This window comes from Polypterus senegalus, chromosome 1, assembly GCF_016835505.1.
Source record: "Polypterus senegalus isolate Bchr_013 chromosome 1, ASM1683550v1, whole genome shotgun sequence".
In the NCBI taxonomy this organism is placed as follows: domain Eukaryota; kingdom Metazoa; phylum Chordata; class Cladistia; order Polypteriformes; family Polypteridae; genus Polypterus; species Polypterus senegalus.
The window spans coordinates 294,302,442-294,324,465 of NC_053154.1; the positions used below are offsets into that span (position 1 = coordinate 294,302,442).

The 22,024-nt window shown below is 39.5% G+C and overlaps 1 protein-coding gene across 1 annotated transcript in view; it reads right to left on the reverse strand.

The window, feature by feature from the left end:
- The window catches only part of sorcs3 (sortilin related VPS10 domain containing receptor 3), a 1,218,933-nt gene that overhangs the window by 307,529 nt on the left and 889,380 nt on the right, over positions 1-22,024 (reverse strand). The window contains exons 5-6 of the mRNA XM_039776558.1: positions 19,726-19,799; positions 14,181-14,245 (exon numbers count right to left, since the gene is read on the reverse strand). Of these exons, the coding sequence (XP_039632492.1) occupies positions 14,181-14,245; positions 19,726-19,799 (139 nt within the window). The remainder of the gene's footprint in view (positions 1-14,180; positions 14,246-19,725; positions 19,800-22,024) is intronic.

Consider the following 22,024-nt stretch of genomic DNA (forward strand, 5'->3'; position numbering starts at 1 on the left):
GCCATTGAACCTTACTCTTATTCGATGTTAATTAATGTTGATTTATTTTGTTTTCTTATTGTGTCTTTTATTTTACTACTAGCAGAATACCCGCGCTTCGCAGCGGAGAAGTAGTGTGTTAAAGAAGTAATGAAAAAGAAAAGGAAACATTTTAATAATAACGTAACATGATTGACAATGTAATTGTTTTGTCATTGTCATGAGTGTTGCTGGCATATATATATATATATATATATATATATATATATATATATATATATATATATATATATATATATACATACATATCTACATACAGTAATCCTCGCTATATCGCTTGACTTTCGCGCTTCACTCCATCGCGGATTTTAAATGTAAGCATATCTAAATATATATCACGGATTTTTCGTTGGTTCGCGGATTTCTGTGGACATTGGGTCTTTTAATTTAAAAGTAAATGCTTCCTCAGTTTGTTTGCCCAATTGATTTCATACAAGGGACGCTATTGGCTAATGGCTTAGAAGCTACCCAATCAGAGCATGTATTACATATTAACTAAAACTCCTCAATGATATACGATGTGCTTCCCCGAGCGGATTGTTTGCTTTTCTCGGTCTTTCTCTGACATTCTCTGCGCATGACGGAGGGGGTGTGAGCAGAGGGGCTGTTTGCACAGAGGATATGGACGCTCCTCTAAGAAATGCCGCTTTATCGCGGTGGCCCAAAAGCACGTATTGATTTTTTGATTGTTTGCTTTAATCTCGCTCTCTCTATGACGTTCTCTGCTCCTGACGGAGGGGGTGTGAGCAGAGGGGCTGTTTGCACAGAGGCTGTTTGTTTAGAAGATACGGAGGCTACTCTAAAAAATGCTGAAAGACTATCTTCACATTGCTCCCTTCTTTGCGGCTGCTTTATCGCGGTTCTCGTACTTAAAAGCCCAACAGCACGTATTGATTTTTTGATTGTTTGTTTTTCTGTCACGCTCTCTCTATCTCTCTGACATTCTCTGCTCCTGACGGCGCTCGTTTGAAGAGAAGATATGTTTGCATTCTTTTAATTGTGAGAAAGAACTGTCATCTCTGTCTTGTCATGGAGCACAGTTTAAACTTTTGACTAAAGGTTATTTCATGTCTAGAGGGCTCTAATAATGTTAACAGGGTGGGAGAGTTTATAAGGGCTTAAAATATATAAAAATAACCATACAAACATATGGTTTCTACTTCGTGGATTTTCACCTATCGTGGGGGGGTCTGGAACGCAACCCCCGTGATCGAGGAGGGATTACTGTATATACAGACACACATTTACATACACCTATATCTATCTTTCTATATCTATCTATCTATATATCTATATTATCTATATCTATCTATATATATATATATATCTATATCTATATCTATATCTATATATATATATATATATATATATATGTTGTGGCAGTAGGGGGCAGTAGTGCACCCTTGAACCCTCAGGTACGACTCCTGACACCAGGTAATAGTCCACGACCTTTTTATTATTTTTCGCAGTGCACCAAGCACCTCCCACACTCCTCACAAATCTGTTTCCACTAATAATAAACACACAATAACCTCTCCTCCTCGCCCAGACACTTTGCTCCTCTCCCACCCAGCACAGCTCAGTGTCTGGACTGAGGCACCGTCCTTTTATAGCCCCTGACCCGGAGGTGTTCCTGTCCCAGCAGTCCACAGTTCCCTATTCCTTCCGGGTCAGGGCAATCAGTCTTTTACTTCACCCCGGGAGCACGCCATTCCTTCCCGTCACGTGACTGTGACGTACTCCCGGGTCATAGGGCACAACAGATCCCACAAGTCCTCCCACAGCGACTCCTGGTGGTCCCCAAGGTATCCAGCAGGGCTGTGTATAAACACTACAAAGTCCATAAGGCCCTGCTGGACCTCGGGGCACGATCCTGGTGTCAGGAGAGCTCCTCCTGTCGGCCTGGGGGTGCGGACCGGCCTGGGAAGCCGGCAGTCTTCCACAATGTACACACACATATCTCCTTTGGGGTGTGAGGAGCTGTTGCTGGGGGTGCCAGAATCCATTGAGGAAGAAAAATTTAAAACATTATTTGTACAAAATCCTTAATTTATCTATCCATTCCTAAATAATTAAATGGGCAGGCTATTTCGTATCAGTGCAATACGCTGCTTGTTAAAACGGATGACTCCTAATCTTACGTGCACTTAGTGCTGCGTGGGTATTATGAACTATCGTATTTGTTCAAGTTCTATTTAAATTTGAAATATAAGTAATTTTTATTTGGTCGACAGAAATATGTTTAGTAGGAATGAAAGTTAAATTTAATCATCATTGCATACATTTTTCTTCACCATAGAAATTGAAAGACTAAATCCAACTTCCATTCCTACCAAAGATATTTCTGGCGACTAAATAGAACCTACTTATATCCAAATTCGAGCTATTGAGCTGTCGCCTGCCTGCCTGAGTCACCCTCGCTTCCCAGTTAATTTTTTACCGTTCATTTAATCTTGGCTAGTCGCGGAAATATTATAACATGGAAGGAGGATTACACCGAGTATGGCTTTACCAAAACAATTATTGATGTAGAATAAAGTATCTATGATTCCTAAAGCTTAAATTGGTGATCTGGTTTTCTGCGTTAACCTCAAATTTTTTCATACTGCGAGGGTAAAATGAATCGTTAAGCGCTGATATAGGCCTATATATATTGAAATAGTTTTACTATCAAATAATGCAAACAGTACGCGGCACTTGCTTCGCCCTAATTCTGGGCTCATCAGGCAGTACACACTCACTGCACCCACTCTCTCGAATCGAACCTCAGACTTCAGCGCTAAAGGCGAAGCCTCTCATGTTGCGCTATGGTGTGTGGGTCGTTTATTTGACAGTATGTAGATCGGTGTATATATATATATATATGTATATATATATAAAACTTTTGAGAATGCAACGTATAGTTTTGTCCAGGAGGAAAGCAATGTTGCCTCAAATCAATGGTAACCTTTTGTAGGGTGTGTCCCAGAGACTTATTAATTGTCATCGCGAAGCAGAGCCTTACTGGAAATTTGAGGCATTTCAATTGAAATGGGAGATCAGAGGGTATAACGGTGATGCCAGCAATACATTCAGAGTGTGGCGCTCTGCTTTTTTTGTGTAGCTGCCTTCACACAGCCTCTTCGCTGCTTTATAAACAAACGCCATATAAAGCCATCACCTTGTCAATTGTGTAATGCGTTTTTTGAACAGGTTTGATGTATGGAAGTGATCACTCGTACTGCGTTCAGTAAGTTCTCGTGAGCTGCTATCTTGTGTGATGTTGCAATGTCTACGGCTTAATTTAATGTTATCTAAGACCCGGCACTTAAAAGTTTCTGGCTGCACTCCGGTTGTAATATGACGAAGCTGTGCGAGCTCACTTTTGAGAATGCAAGTATAGTTATCCAGGAGAAAAGCAATCTTGCCTGAAATCAATGGCATCGTTTTGTAGGGTCTGTCCCTGAAACTTATTACTTGTCATCGCGCAGCTGAGCCTTACTGGAAATTGGAGGCATCTGAATTGAAATGGAAGATCAGAGGGTATAAAGGGGATGCGAGGAATACATTGAGTGTGGAGAAACTCTAGAGACAGCGTGTGTATTAACTTGTGGATTTTTCTGTGAGTATTTGGTGGCAGTGTGATGAAGTTGCTTCGGAAGACGGCGTTAGCCGCGGAGCTCAGCTCAGAGCGAAATGAGGTAAATGGGAGGGGAGATGATGACGTGACTCCCCCACCCCGCCTTAACTGTCAATCCCCCACAAACACAGTCTCTCGGAATTTGCATAAGCACACCCCTTCACCTACAATTTTAACTTAGTTACAAAGTGATCAAAACTCTCGTTTATATCCTGCGTCCTCTCATTAAACTTGTATCCCGCATTACCCGTGGGCATGAGAAACGCCAGTGGCAGCCTGTCTATGAACTTAATTTAAAGTTTAGGTTTACATCTTGCTTTCTTTACGAAGTAGCAGCACTCATGAATATGGTAGTATATGTCACTCGCTCGCTTCTTATTGTTTCGCTGCCTTCTCAATTATATAATGCATGTTTTCTTCAGCACATTTTTGAGCTCTTCCTGGTTTTCTACGTAGTGCGTTGACAGTCAGTTCACGTGATTACGTGGGAGGCGTGATGATGTCACACGAAACTCTGCCCCCCACGGCTTTCCAGCTCAACTCCATTACAGTTTATGCAGAAAAATACCTTCCAGTTCTGACCATTACGCGTAGAATTTCGAAATGAAACCTGCCCGACTTTTGTAAGGAAGCTGTAAGGAATGAGCCTGCCAAATTTCAGCCTTCTACCTACACGGGAAGTTGGAGAATTAGTGATGAGTGAGTGAGTGAGTGAGGGCTTTGCCTTTTATTAGTATAGATTCTTTATTATGTAAAGCACTTTGAGCAACTGTTTGTATGAAAATGTGCTATATAAATAAATGTTGTTGTTGTTGTTATATCTAGGATTAATAAAACAATAGTGGGAGGTCAAGCTTTTAGTTTCAGGGTCCCGTAGCTGTGGAATGGTCTGCCTGCTACTATAAGAGATGCCCCTTCAGTCTCAGCTTTCAAATCCCGGCTGAAGACTCAATACTTCAGTTTTAGCATATCCTGACTAGAGCTGCTGATTAACTGTACAAACTATATCTCTATTGTTAGTCATTAGCACTAAAAATAAGTAACATGATAGATATAATTTGTTACTAACCTTCACCTATTCTGTTTCTCTTCTCGGTACTCAAATGTGGCAGTTGGTGCCACTGCCCTACTGTCAAGTTGTCGGCCTGCCTAAGGAAAAGTCATTTCTGATGGAGGATCACAGAAATCGTCAGGTAGAGGGGTCCTTTTATTGGATTGGCTGGCCCAGCACTGACTCAGCTGTGGAATGGCCAATTGGGGGGAGGCAGCTTGTTGGCCGAGGTCTCCTGGACTCTGAGCAAACCTCATATGTGAAAAAATCTTCTCTTACATTACTATAGTACTATTGTATTGTATTCCCGAGGTGGCCATGATAGATTGGCCAGCTAGCTTTGTAAACAGGATTACTTGTGTTCTGTTTTGTGTGTTGTGTTTACCCCATTTTTGACACCAATTGCATGCCCAACCCACCTGGAATTACCTTTCCCAAGATTTTGTCCATTTTTTTCTCTTCAAGGGTTTTTTTGGGGGACTTTTTTTCTTATCTTCTTTGGGAGTCGGGGCTGGGAGCTGTCAAAAAAAGGGCACATTAAAGCCCATTGCAGCACTCCTTGTGTGATTTTGGGCTATACAAAAAATAAATTGTGACTGTTGTTGATGTTGTTGTATGTATTTCTGTTGAAAGAAGCATTCAAAGGCTTAAATACCCCCTGGTTCAGTGATTCATTTTAAGCCCTCACAGGAGAATACCTTAGCAATCTTCTTGGCATCCAGTAAATAATAGTAAAAATATAATAATTTGCTGGTATATTTAATGGTTTATTTAGGAACTGGGGTATGAAATTGTTTTCCTTATTTTTGTTTATAGAAGGAAGACATTTGCGCCTTCTGTTTTAAAACTTTTAAAACTGGCACAGTGGCACAACATGGACACCTCATGCACCATAGTGATGACAAATGTCTTGAATGGCTTTAGGCATTACTTCCTAACAGTCAGCTTTTCTGACAGTTTTGCTTTCTCACCTGGAGCTTATCTTTACTGAAGCATTAGTCTTCTTTAGGGCGAAGAAATATATAAAAAGTCTATTTTCAGTTTTTGGATTATCCAAAATTATGCACATCTAGATCTGTTTAGAAGGGTGAAGGTAGAGTTTTAGGGCATCTATATATTTCTGTTTCTGATATTTCTTTTTAGCTGGTACAGACAGTTTTGTTTGGTTGGTTCACGTTTTAGATAAACAGTATTGCATGCATTGCTTGATAGATATATGGTATTGACAAAAATTCTTTTAAGAAGAAGACTATCCATCCATACCTCCATCGTCTTAACCTGCTTATGCAGCATTGTGGGTAAGATCGCACCAATCCCAGCAAGTATGGGTACAAGGCAAGGTGCCAGCTCATCACTGGGTAAACACACACACACAAACTAGGGCCAACTAAACAATGGCAGTTCACCTAACCTGCAGGTGTGTGTTCATGTGGGAGAAAAGCCATACAAATGCAAACTCTATGCAGATAGCAGCAGGGATGTGAACCCTGGTCTCCTTAATGTGAGGCAGCAGCACTAACACTGTTCCTCCCTAATTAAAGACTAATGATAATATACAGAGGAAGAAGATATTCACTTTTCAATAACTTCTTTTCTTTTCTTCTTCAAATAATAACAGGTGTTTCGTAATCTTCTCTAATTTTCAGATGAGAACATCAAGCCCTGCATAGCACTTCAAGCGCAGGATCTCCACAGATGCTCCCAGCTTCTCAATCCCTTTAAAGGTCAACTCAATGGGTTTTCTTCCAGAAGCAGACCTGGTGATATCTTCAGCCAGTCCTTTCTGAGTATACACTCTGTAGGCCTGCCCTCATTAGTTATGAAGGGTTGTTTGCCTGTCATTCCAAGGCTCCACAAACCTTTCTCTCTCTCTCTCAACTCACAAGGAAAGATAAAAATACAAAAGCTCAACTCCAAAAAAAACTATACAGTATGTCCTATTTAATCACACCAGAAATAAGTATTAAATATACATAATTTATAAACACAAAACTACATATTAGGAAAAAAAGTAATAGGAAAACTTGAAACAAAGAGTACAAAAAATTCAGAATAAATGAACTAATAACTATAAAATAAAGCCCTATAATCTTAGTGAATATGTAAGCAAACATAAAAACTGGAGGGAAAATATGGGGAAGACAAGAAAGAATTCCACATTCTCTTTATGTAAACTGAGCCTAAGTATTCTCTCAACTATGAATATGTAAGTTTTCAGTATTTTTAGTTGTGCGTAGAAATCACACTATAACATGACGTAAGCACAAAAGCCAAAATGTGCTTACGCACAGAAAAATCCAGATCTTCCGCTACATAAATCCCGGTCAGTATGAAAAGTAACGCTCGTGCATGCGCCTGCTGTTCCGCCCCAACTCCTCCCAGAATTACACCTGTTTGAATATGTAAATCAATATAAATAGCCCTTAAGCTCAACGTTGTGTGAAAAGACAATGACAACAGCAAGAGGGAAAATGGAAGAATTTCAGTGAATACCAAGTGGAGGCAAGGAAAAACTATTTGTTGGTTTAAACAGTGGTATAAACAACAAAAGGAAGCTGATCGAGTGACATAGCGTGTCAGAGAAACTTGAAAGCTCAAGCTCACAAAATCGTACAGTGCCCGAAATAAAAAAGAAGTTGTTAGATATCAGAGTCGCCGTGAAAAGGCGAGTCGTAGCCCACCGTCTGAGTGTCATATGAAAGCTTATTAGGGTACAGAGAAAAAAAAAATGGCACACAGTGGGGAAAAAGTACAAAATGTCAACTTCAATCTCGAAATGTCCACTTTAATCACGTAGTTTATTTTGTCATTAAAGTAGAACATCATAAACTGCATCTTTAAATCATTTAATTACTTATGATGTGATTTGAGAAACTAGTTAAAGTAGCACATTAAATACTGTTTTGTATGTGTTCTTCTATGTGCTCTATGTGTGTGAATCACTAGTGCTTCTTACTGGCTTTTTCTACCTCCAACAGGACACAGAATCCATTACATTCGTGATATTACAGCTCTCTGAATAACTAAAATATTGAGATGTATACATGATATCATTTTCATTATGATGGGAGTTAAAGCACGTTATTAAACATGGAAACACGGTAGCCCAGTGATTGTGCGCGACCTTCAATGAAATAATTTATTGCAGCAGTACTCAGGGGCAGCTCTAGGATCATAGCGGCCCTGGGCAGAGGAAGAATGAGTGGCTCCTTCGCCCGCCAATGTCAATATGGTATTTTATGCATGGCGGATGGCCACGTTCGTTGCGGACACTGCATAGCCGCCTCGTGCTCATGACACAAATGTTTAACTTTTGCCGAAATTTGCCGCTGCATTTTTAGCTGTGTTGTTATTTTCTCTTTCTGTTTTATATTCAATATATATTGGTGTGGCGGCCCATGGGATTTGGCGGCCCTGTGCAGGTGCACAGCTTGCACATGCCTAAGGCCGCCCATGCAGTAGTGTCTCTTTCAAACGTACTAACCTCAAATTCCTGTCCTTCATTTTCTTTCCCCAAGTAACTAATCGCCACACAATCAGCTCTGTAATGGACATTAAGCCACTTATAACGCTGATTCTTCAAAACTTTTAAGGAATATTGAAATATCTTTGTAGTACATGTTTAATTATTCTATCCTTCATGCCAGTCCCAGTGAAGCATACAGTGTGAGCGGAGCGCCAGGTCCTTGCTAGTGTAGCAACACCGTTTACTTTAATTATTAACAATATAGATTATTTAAATAAAGTTAAAGTTTTATCTGTATAATATAATAAACATATTTTGCTGCATTTCATCTTAAAAATATTGTCATCATATGTAAATACACTCTTTATAAAGTGGCTCAGGTTGGGCAATATTATAACTGTACTGCAAGTTTACAGTGAGGTAACTGTACTAGTAAGTACTAATAGTTCTACAAGGAGCAGTTGATGGACTGATTGAGTGCGTTTATAGTTCTTGGGATGAAACTGTTTCTGAACCGTGAGGTCCGTACAGTAAAGGTTTTGAAGTGTTTGTCATATGAGAAGCAGTTCAAATAAGAAGCATGGCTGAGGCAGCGTGTGCTTGATGCTGTATACCGATAATTCTCTTTCCGATCAGCTGCTCCGAGTGGTGCAGTGAGAGTAATATGGAAAAACATGATCCACTGTGGCAACCCCTAACAGGAGCAGCTAAAAGAAGAAGAAGAAAGTGCAGTGAGAGTAACAACGTTAAAGCAGCTATGGTATTTAGAATAGTTTGACCATTCCCTGGACCATTATATTGTTACTGGTTAATTACAATCAGATGCATTAAACTAATAAACAATATGCAGTTAATTTCAGCGTATTTATAAAGCCATGCATGGAAAAGAAAGGATAACCACACAGGAACAGTAGCACTGCTTTGACGCTGGGTGCCGCCAGTCTGCAAAACCGAGCGGAGAACTTGCGTATGACAGGGTATGAGGTACCGTGGAAATGTGCGTGGCTTTACACCAAGTTTAGGTTTTATACATCGCTATTTGAACGTGGAAACGTTCTTATGCAACATTTCTGTGCGTACGCACCGTTTATACATGAGGCCCCAGAAGTACCTATGTAGGATCGGCCTTACACTCTAAATTAAACCGGTTCTTTAACGGCACTATATGGTTCTTTACTGCATTGTGTGGCACTTCATAGAACCATTGCTTGACAAAGAACAAATTTGTTCTGGGAAGGATTTTCTGCATATGAAGTTGGTTCTTTGTGCTTGGAAAAAAATTCTAATATGTAGAAAAACCCAACATGTTTAATATATGGTAAGCTACCTAGCTGAACACTAACAGATTAAGAAAAATAAGACAGACTGTGTTACCACATGTATGCAGCATGAGTCATTTAAAATCAGGACATATTGGTATTTCACACATCTGGTACCATCTATTCATGGTTATTTCCTGTGGATCTTTTGGAAACCAAAACTGGTTCCCCTATGGCATCACTTTGAATAACCACTCTGTCACCTTTATTTTTAAGAGTGTATTGGGAATTATTACCTTGGTTATGTTTTCATTCCTATTTTGGCTCTTGGGAAGTTTGCTAAAGTTTTAATCTGCTTATTGCTAAGATCATGAATAACAAACTGCTAGATACTTCCATTTGATTATTTTATTATAATCACTTTGTGATTTACTTTGATAAGAACTATAATTAGATGAGCTTGTCACTAAAGTGTTTTGTCACAGATAGATTCTTATCTCCCATTCCTACAAAGCTTGCTAGTAGGCATACATTTTACTTGGAGAGTTTTAGTTATTCTTGAATAACAAGACATAGAGCAACCGGAAACTGTCAGAGGTTTTCAGTTGCTGAATCTCCAGTTTTAGGGGAGATATGAAACTATGAAAAGACAGGAACTGTAAAATTGCATTATTGCTGTGCTCAAGAAGAGGACTCATCTTTGCAGATTTTTATCTGTCTTTCAGGAGTCAACGGGTTATATGACAACCCAGGCTCCAGAGTTTGAGGCTGAGGATCACATTCTTCTAAGTCCTGTCTACGTGAGTGAGCGCTCTTTGCTGTGAAGCACCTGTTTGAAGTGTTGCTGTCTTATTTCTGCCTTCTTGAACACTGAAGTTTCCTCCTGCATTTCACTCTTCAAGTCTGAAATATATGTATATATTATATATATAGTACTGTGCAAAATATTCATTTTTTTTAATTTTTATTGATTTTATTTGAAGTAAAAACTTTACATACAATCAAACTTAACAAACCAAAATTCAACCCCCACCTAAGAGAAGGGGATGAGAGCCAACAACCAGAGCAAATGTTTAAAAACAGCAAAGATGGAAGAGTATCCTTTTCCCTGATACATAGGCTTATTCTAAAATGTTATTGATTAGACCTTGCCATATTTTAAAAAACATTTTGAACAGATCATCTAAGTGAGAATTGAACTTTTTCCGATTTCAACAAGTATCATACATCACTTACCCACTGACTTAAAAGAGGTGGGGTGGGATTCTTCTAGTTAAGCAAGACAAGTCTACATGCTAAAAGTGAAGTAAAGTCAATTACAGTTTGTTTGTTCTTCTCCACTTTAAGCCCATCTGTGAGCCCACCAAACACAGCTGTTAGTGGATTAGGAGGGATTGTGACATTAAAGCTGTCTGCTAGGCATTTAAAGATTTGGTCCAGAATGATGTCAATTTGGTGCACACCCAAAACATGTGGCCCATTAAGGCTGGAGCTCGACTGCAACATTCACAGGTTGGATCTTACTCTGGAAACATTTTGGACTAGATACAGTAGATGTGCTCAGCCTTGCACCCTGTGTTGGCTGAGATTGGCTCCAGCAGACCTCTGTGAGACTGTAGTTAGGATATAGCGGGTTGGATAATGGATGGATGGATGGATGGACAGATGTGCTCAATGAAAGATTTTAAGTTGAAAAATTGTATGCTTTGCGCATATGGAGCTCGAGTGAATTCTGTGCATTGCTGCCTTACACTCCTTTTCTGAAATGTTGAGTTAGTTATCTTGTTCCCACTGTACTCTGGGATCTTTGAAAGGAAGGCACTTTAAAATGTTTTGATATATTGTACAGTCTTTAAGATTGATCGATATTTCTTCTGCTTACAATGCAATTGACTCACCTATTCTCTGTTATTGCCCCCCCAGTTTTTTGAGTTTGAAATTAAATATTTCTTTGGGCTTCTCGGATCCCTACCCTTTGACTATATATATATATATATATATATATATATATATATATATATATATATATATATATTGTGGAGCTGACCCGGACACAGACAGACGGACATGTTGTTTTCCAACCACCACATGTTTATTTACAACTATTTACAAGAATTATAAATGGCCACTCAGACCCAGTTTGTGCACAATACCCCAAACACTCAGTCCTGGCCACAAATGCCTCTTCTTCGGGCCGCTTCCACACCTCTCTCGTGCCTCGTCCTGCTTCCACCCGACTCCAGCCTCGAATGAAGGGAGACGGCCCCTTTTATATACTCCCGGACGAGCTCCAGGTGGTTCCTGGCATTCCCCTCTTGGCCACGCCCCAGCGTGGCAGAAGTGCTGGCTGTTCTCCCGGCAGCTCTCCGGGTGTCCTCCTAAATCTTCCCCCCAGCACTTCCTGGTGTGGCGGAAGTGCTGAGGTCACAAGTCCCCAAGGCATTGGGGTGCCTCCTGGCTTCCATACCCTGAACCCGTGGCCCCCAAAGCAACCAGGAAGGCAGCCCCCACGTGATCCCAGATGGGCACATGCCCACTTCCGGTCCTCCAAGGCATCCCGGCCCCTGGCATCCGCGACAATATATATATAAACTGCTCAAAAAAATTAAAGGAACACTTTGAAAACACATCAGATCTCAATGGGAAAAAGAAATCCTCCTGGATATCTATACTGATATAGACTGGGTAATGTGTTAGGAACGAAAGGCTGCCACATCGTTTGATGGAAATGAAAATGATCAACCTACAGAGCCCTGAATTCAAAGACGCCCCAAAAATCAGAGTGAAAAAATTATGTGGCAAGCTAGTCCATTTTGCCAAAATTTAATTGCAGCAACTCAAAATTGTACGCAGCACTTTGTATGGCCCCTGTGTTCTTGTATACATGCCTGACAACATCGGTGCATGCTTCTAATGAGATGACAGATGGTGTTGTGGGGATCTCCTCCCAGATCTGGACCAGGGCATCACTGAGCTCCTGGACAGTATGAGGTGCAACCTGGTGGCATTGGATGGACCAAAACATAATGTCCCAGAGGTGTTCTATTGGATTTAGATCAGGAAAGTGTGGTGGCCAGTCAATGGTATCAATTCCTTCATCCTCCAGGAACTGCCTGCATACTCTCACCACATGAGGCCAGGAATTGTTGTGCACCAGGAGCCATTGTACCAGCATAGGGTCTGACAATGGGTCCAAGGATTTCATCCTGATACGTAATGGCAGCCAAGATGCCTTTGTCAAGCTTGTAGCGGTCTGTGTGACCCTCCATGGATATGCCTCCCCAGACAATCATTAACCCACCACCAAACTGCTCATGCTGAATGATGTTACAGGCAGCATAATGTTCTCCATGGCTTCTCCAGACCTTTTCACTTCTGTCACGTGCTCAGGGTGAACCTGCTCTCATCTGTAAAAAGCACAGGGCACCAGTGGTGCATCTGCCAATTCTGGTATTCTATGGCGAATTCCAATCGAGCTGCATGCTGCTGGACAGTGAGCTCAGGGCCCATTAGAGGACATGGGGCCCTTGGGTCACCCTCATGAAGTCTTTCTGGTTGTTTGGTCAGAGACATTCACACCAGTGGCCTGCTGGTGGTCATTTTGTAGGGCTCTGGCAGTGCTCATCCTGTTCCTCCTTGCCCAAAGGAGCAGATACTGGTCCTGCTGATGGGTTATGGACCTTCTATGGCCCTCTCCAGCTCTCCTAGAGTAACTGCTTGTCTCCTAGAATCTCCTCCATGCCCTTAAGACTGTGCAGGGAGACACAGCAAACGTTCTGGCAATGACACGTATTGATGTGCCTTCCTGGAGAAGTTGGACTACCTGTGCAACCTCTGTAGGGTCCAGGTATCGCCTCATGCTACCAGTAGTGACACTGACTGTAGCCAAATGCAAAACTAGTGAAGAAACAGTCAGAAAAGATGAGGAGGGAAAAATGTCAGTGGCCTCCTCCACCTGTTAAACCATTCCTGTTTTGGGGGTCATCTCATTGTTGCCCCTCTAGTGCATCTGTTGTTAATTTCATTAACACCACAGCAGCTGAAACTGATTAACAACCCCCTCTGCTACTTAACTGACCAGATTAATATCCCATAAGTTTCATTGACTTTATGCTATACTCTGATTAAAAAGTGTTCCTTTAATTCTTTTGAGCAGTATATATGTAAACTAATATTTATTTTTAATTTATTGTTTTTGTAATCAATTTTTATTGATGTCAAATTATGCAGCAACAAAAATAAGAAAGCCATTTTCATATTAAAACTTTGAGGAAAAGCATTCCACCAGCAAACACCTTGTTTTTAATTTATAAGTTGCTAATATGTAAAAATGCTTTAATTATGAATTGGCACACAGGATACAGCCTATTTTTATGTTTTGTTTTTAGTGAGTATGACTGTTCACTTTAGTGATTTTTCACCACAGTAGTTCATATACAGAAAACCTCCAAAATTTAAGTTATGAATATCTCTGTATGTTTTTATGCCATATCACTGAGACCTTGATGCTGTTGACCTTCATCCTCCTCAAGCTGACATGATCATATATAAAGAAGATGGAGAGTAGGATCATTTTAATCAACAATCAAGAAGTACATTTATCAGTCAGCTTAACAGGAGCATTCCCTTAGGACAGTATACTTTGCCCTACAGCAAATGGTTTCTTAGTTTCTTGCTTTGGGCTTCTGTACCTTATGACAGGAGCACAATGTGCTTTTTCATTGTCCCCAAATTAGAATTACTTACATCCATCAGTGGTGCGTGCCTCCATATGTATAAGATCTGACTCCTTGTCTAAGCCGATTACTGACCTGTGATGGAAGAGAATGAGAAGAAACAATGAGGCAAACATCCTTTAGGGAATTCAGCCCAGGTAATTGACAACTTTATTTGTGTCCACTTGAGCATATTTGCAAACACTTGACTTTTCGGCTGCTCTTAGTTCAATCTAATCTATACCTCCCATCTGGAAGTAATTTTTCATTCTTTTTCTTCGGAATAAGAACTACATGTAGAAGTCAGCATGACAGTACACTAATCCCAAGGAAGCTGTGGGAGTTTATAGGGAAGTAAATATCAATGTTTTTAATTGCCCTGAAAAACGAAGCTTAAAAGAATATTTACTTCTGGCTGTTTTGCTGATAAAAGGCCCACAGTCAATATATGCTTCTCAAAAATCTTCTTTTAACTTTTCAGCAGCAGTTTACTATATTCTGTGTTTTTGTAGATACATGCTTATATATTCCAGCTATAAATTCTTTACATATACCATATTTAGATGGTGTTGGAGCATATATGGCTATAGCTCATGCAGTGAATTTATAGACTGAAAGCTAACAAGAAACTACAATAAGGAAAATTCACACTAACAGTGTGGAACAAGTCAGTAGGAAAAAGACAGAATACATGAGTGTGAACGAGAGGAAGGTCAGTGGAATGGTGAGAATGCAAGGAGTAGAGTAGGTGAAGGTGGGTGAGTTTAAATACGTGGGATCAACAGTACAGAGTAATGGGGATTGTGGAAGAGAGGTGAAAAAGAGAGGAGGTGGAGAAGAGTGTCAGGAGTAATTTGTGACAGACGGTTATCAGCAAGAGTGAAAGGGAAGGTCTACAGAACGGTAGTGAGACCGGCTATGTTATATGGGATGGAGACAGTGGCATTGACCAGAAAACAGGAGACAGAGCTGGTGGTAGCAGAGTTAAAGATACTAAGAAATTGCATTGGGTGTGACGAGGATGGATAGGATTGGAAACGAGTACATTAGATGGTCAGCTCAAGTTGGACGTTTGGGAGACAAAGTCAGGGAGGCGAGATTGAGTTGGTTTGGACATGTGCAGAAGAGAGATACTAAGGATATTGGGAGAAGGATGCTAAGGATAGAGCTGCCAGGAAACAGGAAAAGAGGAAAGCCTAAGAGGAGGTTTATGGATGGAGTGAGAGAAGACATGCAGGTGATTGTTGTGACAGAACAAGATGCAAAGGACAGAAAAATATGGAAGAAAATGATTTGCTGTGGCAACCCCTAACAGGAGCAGCTGAAAGAAGAAGAAGTTTGGAAACAAAGGTTTAGACACCAGGGCATCAGGCTGTTCTGTTGTGGGAAAGACGGTGCCCAGAATTAGGACAGAAAGACTTGATCCTGATGGATGCTGTCCTACATCCACCGAATTCAAGTGGAGTCTAAGATTTTAAAAGGTGTTTAATGGAAAATTGGGACATTTTACTTGTCCATAAGACCAGAACACATTTGTCTGTTCAGGACCAGGATGATGAGGATCTACTTTTATGTTTCACTTGCCTACTCTGTGGAAAGGATACCAAAGAAAAGAATACTTTTATGCACAAATAACAGAAGGGCCACTGCAATGCAGGCTCTACACAATATATCTGGTGGTTGCATGTGGTGTGTGGCTTGGCAACACTGAGTCACGTCCCTGAATTTTGAGTGTGTCTAGTGACCGCTAAGTACTCGCACCCTGGGTCATATGTGATGCACAATTATAATCAAATTGTGCCATGTGACACATACTAGACCCTGAACGTATTTAGAGTTCTTGTTAAATGTATAAATACAAATTAGTTTTGATACAAACTTCAACAAAGCAAAAACTTGTCTGTCTTAAGCAGACCTTCAGATCAGTAAGAGAGCATCTCACTTCTTCACTTTCCTCTCGTATGCCTTTGCCTCCTTTTTTGGTTATCCTCACTCCTTGAAAAGCCTTCTGAGTTCCAGATCCACTCATGTTTTTTCATGTTAGATGTTGTTCCTTTGTAACACCCTTGTGCAATGAACTTCTGCCAACTGTTCTTCACTGTCCATTAATGTTCACCCAGCAATCCCCAATATTAAACACTACACCCCTAAAAGTCTCCTAATTTAATGTATGAGTCAGACAGCTCAAGCTCTTCCTCCAGATGACTTTAATAAGGAGTCCAAGAAGGAATCACACTCGTCTGAAACTTCTGTACAAGGCTTACAAGTTTTCTATAAAACAAGATGTGGTCTATATCCTTGCCCAGATTAAAACACCCAGCATATTCTCTGTGCCCCATGAGCACTTCCAATAAGCATCTGTTATATCTACGCCTGTAGTTTTTCTCAGGATTAATACTGCAGTAATTTTTAATATTAAATATTGTAAAAAGCCAAAAAGGCCACCCAGCCACAGTGTGGCTGATCTCTGCTTAGTTTCCCAGGTTCATGATTAATGTACAGGGCTAAGAACTCCAGACTGTCAGTTCACTGTATTCATTGAGATGCTGACAGCAAGTTACAGGTTTGTTTGTTTGTTTGTTTTTTATATAAACCCCACAACTCTCTGCTGTTTGCTTAACTTGATGTCTCTTGGGGATTCATATATGGACCGCCAACTGTACAAGATGGGTTCTTATTGTAAATAGAGTCTGTTCTGTCTCTGTACATGCATGAGATCTAGTGTACTCCAATGGCATTCTGCAAACACCACTTAGTACTATATGCCAGTCTCCTGAATGGGGGCCCGTTGGAGACAACTGACTCCACCAATCCCAAAGATAACAAAGATGACTGGGCTACACGTGGAATGTAGCTGATGTATGACTGTGCAAATGCAGGGGTGAAACTTAGGGAGGGAATGTGTTTAATTACAATTAGGCACTGAATATAGATAGATAGATAGATAGATAGATAGATAGATAGATAGATAGATAGATAGATAGATAGATAGATAGATAGATAGATAGATAGATAGATAGATAGATAGATAGTAGCACTTTATATACTGTGAGGAATAAAAGGCAACAATTCCTTTAACTTAATGTTTTACATTTTTACTTCTATGTCTATGAAAAAATATCAATTTTACAAAAATGAAAGAAATTAGATTAAAAATATAACAGTCCTCATATCATTTACACTTAATTATTTTGCCTGTAATTAAGCAATAAGATAGTATTAAGTGATACAAAGACAACAGTTAAAATGTTTTTTGTTTATTATCTAAGTGAATACATTTAATAAAAATGCCTTTATTATAAAGTGTTACTTTTTCTTAAAATGTTTCTTTTTTTTAGTTTTAAGCATTTGCTAATAAATAAAATATAGGTATCCTTTAAGGGGCATCTACTGTATGTCGGAAATTCAATCACTTGCAGCAGGCAATCCGCTCCCTCTGAGTGTCAGTGCACAGTTCAGATCAGAAAGTGAATGAATAATATTTTCACGTCTGCTGTAAAATAACATGAAGTGATGCGTAAATGTGTTGGGGGATGTGATGTATGAAGGGCAGAGCATGAAAAGGACTGATGCTGATGTACTTCAGTTTGGTGCTGTTAATAATTAAACTGCTTTTTCATATCGCAGTGTAGGTGACCCCAGTTTAATTAATCTACAGAATATGAAATTTCTTAGGCTGAGATTGCCTTGATTCTGTTTAGATAATCTTGGACTTGCAGTGTGCTACATGCAATGGAGATAGATAGATAGATAGATAGATAGATAGATAGATAGATAGATACTTTATTAATCCCAAGGGGAAATTCACAGAGAGTACTAGTCTTGGGGTGGAGGCTAGACCTATTTTGGCAACATTGTAATCCTTTCTTTTATACTATTCTAGTTCTTTAATTTTAAAACTTAGGGTTTCCATTAACTCAATAATTATTAATGTGACATGTAGGAGGAAATAATGTAAAATGGGAAGGATCAGAACCACCAACCAAGACAGTTAACCAATTGGAATGCAGACTCTTTGACCACCCTGCACTTCTGCCTTTCCATTCTACCCTCTCAGCAATGTGAGTATCCATCGAACTACTCAAAAAGAGAAGTCACTCCTTCAAAAATGTTTCTGTGTTTACTATCATTTATCACCTCACCACCTCTGGTTTAGTCAATTGCTTGGATAGTTCTGTCTGTTTGTAGGTAGAAGGCCTATGAAGGATCATAGTACCCAGCTGCCAGAATCATATCGTTTCACTCTGTCAAGTGTCAAACAACATACACTGATTTGCCAAAACATTATCACCACTTGCATATGAAGCAAATAATGCCTACGGCCTTATAACAATGGTGCATGTCAAGATCAGGGACATATTGGATGGTAAGCTAACAAAAGTACTTGTAGTTGATGTGTTCAGTGCAAAAGATATGTGCAGGTGTAAAGACCAGAGTGACTCTGATAAGAGCCAACTTGTTATAGGTAGATGACTAAGTCATGCTGGTGGGGTACTCACAGTCAGCTGTGGTGAGTACCTGCCAACAGAGTTCCAAGGAGGGAAAAAACACAAACAAAATGTTGGGCAGTCAAGACTTATCAAGGTCAATGAAGGCTACCCCATCTAGTACAAACCAGCAGAAGTGTACTTTGGCACAAATCACAAAATATTTTAATGACGGTTACGGGAGTAATGTGTTATGGCACCCAGTGCATCAAAACCGGCTGCTTACAGAACTCTGTAGCCACAGGCCAGTCAGATTGCCCATGCTATCCCCTGTCCACCATTAAAAGCACCTACAATGGGCAGGCAAGCATTCAAATGTTTGCATCATTTACCTGAGAAAGAGACTTTTACGATGCACTGTAGGAAGAAGACAAGCTGGTGGAGGGAATGTGATACTTTGCTCAATGCTCTCCTGGGAAACCCTGGTGTCTCTGCATTCACGTGGATGCTAATTTGACATGTACCACTTACCTAAGCATTGTTACAGCCAAGCTACATCCCTTCATGCCCATTATCTGATGGATGAATGGTTTGATGAACACGAGGAAGAGTTTAAGGTGTTGGTCTCTAAATTCCCTCAATCTCAATCCAACTGAGCATGTGTGGGGTGTATTGGAAGAATAAGCCCAATCTACTCCAAATGTCCTGGTGCAAATACCACAGGACAACTTGTAGAGTCCATACCTTGTCCTGGAGGAGATTTTATGGTTCCACATGGAAGAGCAACAGCATATTAAACAGGTGATTATATTTTGGCTCGTCAGTGTATATTTTTACACAGTACCTTGAAATAGTAAACACCATTTCAAGGCATTTTATTGGGTCATTGTATCAAGGCTTATATCTGCTGAACAGACATACAAATACCTGACATTGAATTTATTAGTGTGTGGGATCTGCTCATCATTAAAATACACCCTATATTAAAAGAATGAAAATAGAACTCTTATACAAATAAGCTTTAATGTAAACATTACAGATGGAATAAGACAAATGGTTCATGGCAGCAGTTCTCAAGAAAGGAATGAGACGTTATTATGTTCCAGTTTTTGCAATTGTAAACCAATAAAAGTGGGTTTAATGGCTTACCAGTAAAATCTGTTCGGAGTGACATTTTCATGTACAAGTTGCCATTTTCTTCCAAAATCCAATGAGCTGTACAGCTGCCAAATGGAAACAAGACAAACAGAATAAGTGAGATGATTAGAAATATATTAAGATATAGAGAAAATGTCTGACACTAGAAGATTACTTTGGCACAGGAGTTAATATTTTCATTATTATTTTCCTTTTACTGTATTATTTGTGAATTCAGGTTTGAACAGATGCATGAAATCTGCTATAATACTATTAGGTAAAGGCAGTTGAGGACTTTCTGCTTTCTTCAGGAAATAGTAAAGAAATATTCTGAACAGAAAGGTGACACATGTAGTGAGGAACTAGTAGGACTGCAAGAGGGTTAAACTGGTACAGGGCCAGGGCGAGGCCTTCAAAATGGGCACAAGCACTAGGGGTGTCAGTGCAAAAAACATCTTTATAATTCTTTTTTTGACGTTATCTATCTATCTAGCTATCTGTCTTGCTATCCATTCTTTCATGAGTGCATCTCTTTTGCTTCCTTGGACACTGTAAATGCTGTTCTGCGGAAAGGTGAGGTGTATGGTGCCAGCAAAATATCCAAACCTCGATCAACCAAACTGGAAACATTAATTAGATAAAATAGCACTGAGCAACAAAAAAGATACAAAATGATATGAAAGGAGATGCTGATTTTGTGACTGAAGAGTTTAGATTAGATTAAATTAGATGCATTATTTTAATGAGCTGAAAGATTAACAAAGTCTTTGTAGTGTAATAACCATGCTCATAGACTCTGAATTTTTTGTATTTGATCTTGGAAAGACTGAGAAGATTTTAAAGAAAGGACTGGAAGATGCAGTAAACAATTATTCCAAGTACATACCAAAAGATTAAACCAATCTGTTACCAGACCCTAATCGCATTCTGAAAATCAAAGGTTTAATTGACAAAGTGGAGGATCAAAACGGCAGCAAAATTCTAATAAAGCAACTGCAAAGTTTTAGTTAATCCAGTTTTGGATGATTCAGATCAAGACCACCAAATACCGTTGTGCAACCCAACTGGAACATAGAAATGGGCATTTTAGAATGCCAACGCAAAATGGCATTGCAAAGCGACAAAATAACTTTCATCCTTTATACAACAACAACAAAAAAAGAAATTAACCAGAGAAATGAATTCTAAGAGGTAAAGAAAAAAATCAAAAAGGACACCAAGATCTTCTAGAAAGACTACAGACGATGATTTAAAAATTAAACAAGAATGCCAATCATGACGAATTGAAAGGTTTAAGTCTGTACTGCTTGATTATTCTGTACTGGCAACATAAGAAAGGAATCATCAATAGAAACAAAATGTTGTAAGGACTGGAAGATGTGAAATCGAATTATAATACAAAATTGAAAACCCTAAAAAGAAAATAGCAAGTCACCAAAACCAAATAAGTGAAACCAAAAGCAAATTCAAATAAACATGCCAAAAAATCCTGTTTCCCTGGAAGAATTTCTCATGCTAGCTACGGGAAGATAAATTGTTTGTTATATCCATGTACTTGGATATCTTTTATATATGGGGAATAATGACTCAAAATGCTCTGTGAACAAAATTGTGATGCAATACTTTGTGTTCAAAGTGGTGCAAAATAATTTCCAATATGAAAAATAATCCAGGGGAACTATTAGCAATGTACAAAACTCCAAAGACATGATTAATTCCTTAGGACGTAATGTATGTTTACTGAACATATAAATATCAGGGAGTCCACATTGGCATTACCAAGTGGTGGTATACCATATGTGTGTATGAACAGGTTACCCTGTTAAGAGATAAAAACTGGGTCACCCACTTTAAAGGGAGAAGTTCAATTATTAAATATCAACAGTGGCAACACCTGCTAGAAAAAGGGCACTTGGTCTCAATAAGGAAGCATACTAAACCATGCTGCCCCCCTAATTGAACAGACAGTATGGATGCTACCAAAGAGTCCTACTCTGAAGGCTTAGGAGTGCCTTGAAAAAATGGAGAGATTGGACTGGCTAAATATTCCACTCCAACTATACAAAGAAAACTGGAGGTAAGGGAATCTTAATTCAAAGAACAATTTCATTTGTATTATCAGATGTACAGTAGTATCTAATCCTGTAGGGCAAAATGTGATGGTGATGGGTAATTTATTTAATTGCAAAATGATGTTGATAAATATCTACACACCCAATGCAGATGACAGAGACTTCACGCAAAACTTATTTGCATCCGGTCCTAATGTGAACACTCATAAACTTATATTGGCCATTGACTTTAACTGTGT